At 36.7% G+C, this 8480-nt stretch overlaps 1 protein-coding gene across 7 annotated transcripts in view; it reads left to right on the top strand.

The window, feature by feature from the left end:
* Positions 1-8480, top strand: part of RUFY2 (RUN and FYVE domain containing 2) — a 24293-nt gene that overhangs the window by 10180 nt on the left and 5633 nt on the right. For 6 of the 7 annotated variants that reach the window (XM_031554368.1, XM_031554367.1, XM_031554369.1 and 3 more), the window contains 5 exons: positions 52-153; positions 765-881; positions 1481-1648; positions 2944-3041; positions 6963-7082. In XM_031554368.1, coding sequence (XP_031410228.1) covers positions 52-153; positions 765-881; positions 1481-1648; positions 2944-3041; positions 6963-7082 — 605 coding nt within the window. Of the gene's footprint in view, positions 1-51; positions 154-764; positions 882-1480; positions 1649-2943; positions 3042-3923; positions 6611-6962; positions 7083-8480 lie in introns of those variants that run through there. The other variant, XM_031554371.1, reaches the window with a different exon arrangement.

Here is an 8480-nt window from a genome sequence, read left to right as displayed (position 1 = left end):
TTCCTGCTTATAACAGTGCTCACTTTTTGTTATTTTTTGTCATTATTCCAGTTAGCAATAGCCAAAAACAATATAATTAAACTTCAGGAAGAAAATCATCAATTAAGAAGTGAAAATACTCTGATCTTAATGAAAACACAGCATCATCTAGAGGTATGTCACTTTTACTTTAATATGGTGTGGTTCGTTGTCATTTGACTGTGCTTCTTTTGCAGCTTGAAGAAAGCATTAGTTGGCCAAATATAAAACAGCTTTTTTTTTTTAATTATATATATATATTTTAATTTTTTATATATATTTAAATATTTAATTTAACCTGTATCTTAAGGGCATCTAGGAGTATTATCTGAGAATCTTGTCAAAATAGAGTGTGTTTTGGTTGGTGAACTGTGTTGTGACCTTTCTTATTAAAAGAATGATACATCATTTGGAATAAATGTGTATACAATTGCTTTTTAAGCTGTAATTTGTAACTTCTTATGTAAATTCCTGTAAAGGATAAGAGGTAAACTCCCTTTACAGGTAAAAGTACAGATTTGTTGTGTGTTTGGATTGCTGAATATTGAAACAGCAGTGTTTTGGATTGACTTACTGAAGGATAAGGCATACTGTAGTACAGTTTATTTTGCTAGTTTACTCAGTTCTCATAAAACTAATGACCACTAAGCAGAAACAGAAGCTCTTTTCCTGTTTGTGCCGTGATTGGAGTTTATGGAATTAGTGGCTAAACTTGTAATGAATAAAGATTCTGCATATCCTTCTAGGTAACTAAAGTGGATGTTGAAGCAGAACTTCAGACGTACAAGCACTCCAGGCAGGGATTAGATGAGATGTACAATGAAGCACGGAGGCAGCTTCGAGAAGAATCACAGCTCCGGCAGGTGAGTGCTCTTTCATTGAAGTAGCCAACATTTCTAGGAAGGATGATACTCAAGTCAGTGTATAATTATCTCTAGTTTTGGTTTGGCTCAGGTTAGGCTCTGCCTTTAATCCAGAGTGTTGTTTCCATAACAGCAGATAAGGAGAGGTTTTCTAAAAAAGCAGTCAGTGCCTTAGTATTTCTGACCAGTGTTGCTAAAACATAGTAAGGAAAATAGAATTTCTTTGAGAATGTTTTAGATAAAGAGCACTGCATGTTCTGTATGTATGTTAAGTATTTCTTGCAAAAATAGAAATGCTGTAGCTCAATTTTTGTAATTAATACTTAATTCTATGTCTATGAGAAATGATGTGGTATTGTGTAATGGAAGTTATCTGATCCCAAAGTGTTCCATTTCTTTTTCTTTTTTTTTCAAGCATAAGTCACTAAGTACACGAGCGTAATGCTACTGTAGTAGAGAATTGCTTTGCACAGTTACGGGAGTTTTGTGTTAGGATGATGTTGCTGCAGCTCTGTTAGCTTTTCTCTTTCTCAAAACATAAATAAAACATTGCATAATTGTTGAAGGATTTTGTGTTGTGTTGTCTGTGTGGTTTGTAGGATATGGAGAATGAGCTGGTAGTTCAAGTTAGCATGAAACATGAGATAGAACTTGCTATGAAGTTACTGGAGAAAGACATCCATGAGAAGCAGGACACACTCATAGGCCTTCGGCAGCAGCTTGATGAAGTTAAAGCAATTAACATGGAAATGTACCAAAAGCTGCAGGTAAGGTCTGTTGTTAATCTGATGAAACGACAGAAGTAAAAGAGATGCATTTCCATCATAGATACTGCCATTTGTCTAATTACTGCTTTCTTTTGGCTTCTTAGGTCAACATGTCTGTTTGGAACATTACTGATGCTGGTGTGATTTAACACAAAGTGTTGTTAAAGGCAGTCACTTCGTTTTCTTGAGATTATGGAAAAGCAAAGCATAAAAATAAGAGCATGGTCTTTTAACTCTTCTTATGTAGAATAGAATAGTTGTTTATCTAGTGATGTCCACACTCGTTGACCTGTCCAGTAAAGAAAATGAGAAATACAAAAGGTGCAGTCATATGGTGACATTAAAGAGAAGATGTGAGCGTTCAAAGCAATGCAAAGCATTTTGAAAACAAGATTTTGTTTGTTGTTAACAAATAAAGAAAATCTGCAATGTGCAAAGCTAAAAAATGATTTGGGAGAGCATGGATTTCAGAAACCCAACGTTCATTTAACAAAGCACCAGGGAAATTGAGCATTAAATTCTTTATGCAGAAGATTTGATTTAAGGAAGAAATAATCAAAAACAACAGAAGAAAACAATTCTGGCAGAGTGAGTGGGGAAAAATAAGAACGCTGCAGAGAGATAAGTGAGGTAGTGACACAGGATGTTATCTTACCACTGAAAACAGTGAGGAAGCTTGATTCAAAGAGGGGAAATGCAAATAGAAAGAAAAGGAAGATGAGAATGTAATCAGGACTTGTAGCTTTTTGTTTTTTAAGGCTGTACTTCTAGGGAAGGTGATTTTCCATAATAATGTTCGTACTCATTTTTGAGTCAATCAAACAGGTAAAACAGTTTAATCATGCCCAATTTAGGTTCAGGGATCCATTTATACTGTTGATCTGTATTGTGGGGGTGATGCTCTCCCTTGTATTTGGGTCTTCAAGCTGGGATTGTGACAGCTATGCAAGCAATCAAAATTGTACAGCATGGTAGGAAAATTCCTAAAATATTTGCAGGCACATTAGGTAAAGTCTGGTAACAGTTAGAGAACCTTTGTCATTTCCAGGACTCTGTATCTTGGTTTGTTATTGGTAAGGGTCTAGTGAGCGACTTAAAAAGGTGATCAGTGAATTTAAGTTGACTTACAAAATGATTAAGAAAGCAAACTGAAATGAAAAGTTCAAGCTACAGGTTTGCTAGTTGTGAAATTCTGTGTAAATACCATTCTAACAGTTTTTCTTTTCAGGAGAAAAAAAATCTCCTTGGAGTAACAGTGCAAAACTACTTTATCTTTGAATTTCTTTGTAACCCAGGTTTCTGAAGATGCTATGAAAGAAAAGAATGAAATAATTGGTCGATTAGAGGATAAGACCAATCAAATTAACGCTGCTATGAAACAACTAGAACAAAGGTACACATCCATCTTTGTTTTCCTTCATCCATTTCTCCATCCCCGTATATTTTACTGCATTCCCACACTGTTGCCACTGAAGTATAACTTTCAACTAGAAAATTTTAAAGGAAAGTTCCTGAAACTGTAACTAGTGCTTTATGGATTGATTTTTGTTTTTCTTTTTAGCAAATTCACTTATGTTAAGTAAAAACTTAATCTTTCATTTTTCTTTATCTGCTATCTTTCTTCTTTTCCTCGGTTTTTGTGCTAATAGCAAAAGCTGTTCTTTCAGCTGTTTCAAATGTGGATTCGATGTTACCTTTTTATTTTCCTCCATCTGAATGAAATGCAATAGTAACCAAAGCATTAATCTTGCTTATTCTATAAGCAAGATTATTTGATATAAGCGTTTACTGCCTTAATGGATCACTGCTGAGTTTGCTGAAGCTATTAAAAAATCATTCAGTTGCTTTAGCACAACCATTATTTTTATTATAGGGAGTTTTTACACTGAAAGATTGAAAAGTGAAAGAGTAAAAATCTGCCATATGAATGTCTGTTGTCGTTAGACTGCATGCATAACGTAGTATTAAACTGTGATTCATGTGTTTAATTTAGTGGCCTATGTGCAACACTGGTCTTTTTTAATAGACTATATTGTGGAATATAACATCCATAAGCACTGTCATCTTGGTGTTTGACATGTCTTTTTTTCATTTAAATTTGATTATTAAAAACATGGTTATATATTAAAAAAAAAAAAATTAGTGACATGAATATTCTTTTATTGACATCCTTTTTCCTCTTTTTTCTTTTTCTTTTATCCTTTGTCCTAATTTTTGTTTTCACTGTTTTGCTGCCTTCATCTGTCTTTGATTTTTGTCCGCTGCATTCGTGAAGTGACAAAGATCTGTTAACTCAAACTAGGACTATTGCAATGTCATTTGTCAAATGTGCCAGCAATGAAGCTCAGCACCAGTATAAGCTTGTCAAAGACATATCATTCTGAAAGCTCCTCCAGCTCTCTTCTGTTTAAATACTACTGATAAAATGCAACTTCAGAATTGTAAAGTGACAATTTGACATAGAAAGTGGTACTAGAAATCCTGCACTGTAACTGATCGTAGCTGGGTTCTGTTTTGTGTTCTGTAAGATCATCATTTCTGATCTGGCTTTACTCCTCTTTTAAAAAGAAAGAGAGAGAGAACAGAAATTATTGCACTACTGTTAAGAAAATGTACGCTAGTTTTCTAATGTTATTTATTCACTTGTCTGTTGTCAAAAAGTTTATCAGCTATCTTCATTTGGACTATACTTACTTATGACATTTGTTTTTTATCTGGCAATTTTTCCTGTTCTTTATGGCACTAAAAGATTTTAAAAGTTGCCCTTCTGAGTAATACCTCATCTCTGCTTGTTTCTTTCACTTTCAGGGCTATATTTATCCCAAAAGCAAGCTCTCTGTTCGTTTTTTTTTTCTTATTTCTTTTTTCCACTTGTGACTAGCACTGCTTTCTTGAACAGCATGAACAGGGCTTTTGGGGAAAGGGGTAAAAGGGTTTGAGTGCTGTATGACAATAGCACTTTTAAGGAAAGGAGGTGTAAACATACATTCGGTACGTACGGTAGAAGAATTCCAGGGTTTGAGGATAAAGCAGTTACAGCACAATTCCATTCTCCTGATGTGATGGACAGTAGCATATCTTCATGGAGGTACATTGCGTGTGGAGCCTGGACTTAGGGCTCCAGAAGGAAAGGCCAGCATGGCCTAGCAAATAATGTGGCTGTAGCTCTTGCCTCCGCTGCGCCAGGACAGCTAGAGTGGCAGCAGTAGTAATAGATGGGATTTACATTTAGGGTGCCTGTCTAACTTGTTTGTCAATGGCTGTGTCAGTACTGTAATCCTAACCCGTGGTTTTGTCCAACCCCTTTTCCCTCTCCACCCATCGCTAGGCAGTCTTTACAAATCATATTTCTGCACTGAATTGCTGCTTGCTTGTGCTGCCGAAATAAGAGTTTTAGCTGCTGGCTGCCTTTGATGCACTTCCCTTTATTTCCTCTGAAAAGCAAACATGGAGTTGACTTGGAAAAGAATCTTTTGAGTCTTTCAGCAGGAGGGAATATGTTTGCAAAAGCGGGGGCAAAACACCATAATACAAGAAGGGTTTCTGCTGCCTGATTATATATAATCTTATTCCTTGCTTTGGAACCAGAAAGGGCCTTTAACACCATCTTTCTGTTAAAAAGAGAGAAAGGAATATCCCCCTGCCTTGAAAAAACAGAACCAGTGAATAGAACAAGAATAGACTGTAGCAGAAATGGGAACATTAACCATCTCACAGTCACTCTATGCAAACAGGTATCCATCTGATTCAGTGTCATCTGAATCTAAAGTCCTGCTGCAGACTTCAGTCCCACTCAGCCTTTGTCTGCGCTGCAACTGTGCTGTCATTCTTGGTGCTAGTTTAGAACACAACGCTGCAGCCTGCGTTGGCTAGCATCTTTCTTGGGCAGCAAGCTCTCTTTCTATCTTGGTTGTGCAAACTGCTCTGCAGTTTAATTTGTAACTTAGAGACTTGTGCAGCTTGATGTAGTGTCTTTTGTCCAGTTAATTGGCCCTGCTTTGTCCTAGAATACTCTTTTCTATACATCTGGTTTGGGCCTGTGTGCTCTATCACTGCAGATGTGTCTGGGAAGATGATCACAACAGCAAGTATAGTAGAGTGGGACAGGGCACATTTTGTGAAGTGTTCAGTTCTAGGCTTTTGTCACTTGTTTGCTAGCAGCTTTTGGAAATTCCCAATGGGGCAACATTATCAAAATATTATATTGAAGCACAAATATAGACATGTGGCTGACTTATTTTCTTAGCTGACACTGGGAGCTGTGAGTTGACTCTCCATTCAGCTAGCTGCTGGGAATTGTGAAATCAAGCACAGAGTGAATCAGAGATTTCTGCCCCACTTCCCTGAAAGGGCAATTGAAGCATTTTTGTTAAACAAAATGCAGCAGGTGGGGACTTTCAGTGGTATTTTACAGGCACTTCTACTTCCTGCCTTTTCTTCAGGGCAAGTGTAGCCACAACAGGACAAGTTCCATCTTAGCACCTTTACTTTCATTACAGTACCCCTATCTTTTTTTTGGACTGAAGAGGTGGTAAAGCAGAGAGAAACCACAATGGGCTAATGCATCCCAAGGGCGTTGGTATCTGAAGCAGACACAAACCCCTGGCATTCAGAAAGGAAAGATTGAATTTAAAAAACAGCCCCTCGGTTCTTGACTAATCAGTTTTATTTAAATTGTCTACAGTATGGAGCTATTTTAATTAGTGTAAGAATGCATTATTTTTAATACAGACTGTTTACATTTACAATTGTGATGTAATTGAGGTAGTTCTGTAAATGTAGTGGGACCTATCGGGGTATGTCTTGTTGTGTTAGGCTAGTTAAGTGTTTTGCTGTCTGATTGCAGTGCTCTGTATTTAGCCTTATGCCTGAGCTGCTTTTGCACAATACACATCCTGCCCTGGGTGATAAGTACAAGCAAGGTACTTCTGCTGGGGCTATTTAAAAAAAAAAAAAAAAAAAGCTTCCAAAAATAAACGCAGAAACTTATGCTAAAGAGGAGGAAAAAAAAAAAGCATTAAGATATATGCTGCAATTCTAAAATATGTATCACCATGCTTTGGCATCTGTTATCGATTAGCATAAAATAAAAATCCTGATTACTTACAGTGATCACTCTCTGACTGTATGAAAAACAGGAGCTAGTTCTGTAGGCATTGTATGGATTTCTCGTTTGAGTTTGTGAGTTTCCCCCAAACTTTGTTTTTATTTAGAAATGTTTCTATTTCCCCATTTTTCTTTTATTTGTCTTCTTCACCCTCTACACCCTAATTCTAGCTTCAGTTTTACCCAAAGTTGATTTGAATTACACCAGATTGCAGCAAGCAGAGAAGGCTCAATTGGAAGCTGAGAATGAGGATGAGAAACTTAAACAGGAATATGTGAATAAGTCTGAAAGTCTGCAGAAAGAATTCTCCCAGAAGGAGAAACAGCTGTAAGTATATCTCTTCTGTTTGAAAAAAAATATTTAGCGGTAATGTTTTGTGCATTCATACAAGTTGGCTGTAGATAATTGGTTTTGAACAGAATGTAAATACTAAAGATATTAATGTTACATACTGGCAAGATGGAAGAAAGTATGCTGTTCCAAGAAGGTCAGACTACCTTTGGGCATCTCTGAAGTGCTGTGCAGCTTGGAAGGAGGGGGAGGAGCTACAGTATATTTCGTCTGAAGGTGCTGGCTTAGTTCATGAGGGAACTATTGTAAGCAAGAGAAAATATCTAGTATAGTAGCAGTAATCCACACTTTTAACAAAGCCCACAAATGTGTAATAGTGTGAACCTGAAGAGAAATGGCGTAAGAATAGTTTAATTGATCAAGATTATCAATAAGGTAAAATCCTTTAAAAACTGTTTAATTTGCCACTGCAGAAAAAAATAATCCGCAGGAATTATAAATAATGAAATGTAACATAAAAGCCAACCCTCTCCCTTCCTCTTGTTAATTTCTTCATCAGTGATCTAAATAAGTATCAAGCATACAAAGCTCCCTGCAGAGGGGCAGGTGTTTAGCCTGTTGGGAGATAACAGCTACGTTATTGAAGATAGGGCAAATCTGTGACACAAAGATTGGAGCTTAAAAGATAGCGATTTCCAATCTGATTACTAGCCCATCCTGCCTCTCTTACAACTCTGAGTGTCAGTAAACTTGTTTAACTGTTGTGACGGATGTTCACTTTACTACTGCAGTCATCTTTGCAGATTTTGGCAAAAGAACAATTCAGACCCCAACCTTAGAATTCTGCAATTCTGAAACCTCAAGGTCATGTTTACTTCTGATCTTTTCCAACCAGATGCTGAGGTAGTGTCCCAAATGTAAGTCTTTCCTTTAAAAATGGTTTTGATTTTAAAAAACAACAAACAAACAGGAAAATTAATGTGGCTACAGGTTTTTCCATCAAAAAAAACCTTGCATGACAACTCTCAGTTTTTTTCCTTTTCTGTTGATTTGTCAGGATTTAGATGTAGAAGGCTGAGCAGTGTGCTTCCGTCCTGTTTGCTCTGTAGCACTCAAAACACCAGTTCTTCCATGGTAGTGAAATTCCAGCTGGAGTGATTTTGCATCAGAATAACCCTAGTGCCAATGGCTGGACTTCAGTTAAACTTGTAGGGTTTGGATCCTTCTTCATATTGAACCTCAGCAATGTAGGAAGTTCAATTAAAATAGTGTTTTAAAGTCTTTCCTTCTTTATCTTTGATTCTGTTCAAATTTCCATAAGCCTTAGTCTAAACAGAAAGATTAACACCTGAAAATATAATATTAAATAACTTTTATGAGCACCAGTGATGCGTGCAGTCCTTCTTTGCATCATCAGTAGCAGTGTGGTTGGTT

The sequence above is a fragment of the Meleagris gallopavo genome, chromosome 8, assembly GCF_000146605.3.
Source record: "Meleagris gallopavo isolate NT-WF06-2002-E0010 breed Aviagen turkey brand Nicholas breeding stock chromosome 8, Turkey_5.1, whole genome shotgun sequence".
Lineage (NCBI taxonomy): Eukaryota > Metazoa > Chordata > Aves > Galliformes > Phasianidae > Meleagris > Meleagris gallopavo.
This window is presented reverse-complemented; position numbering and strand designations above follow the sequence as displayed.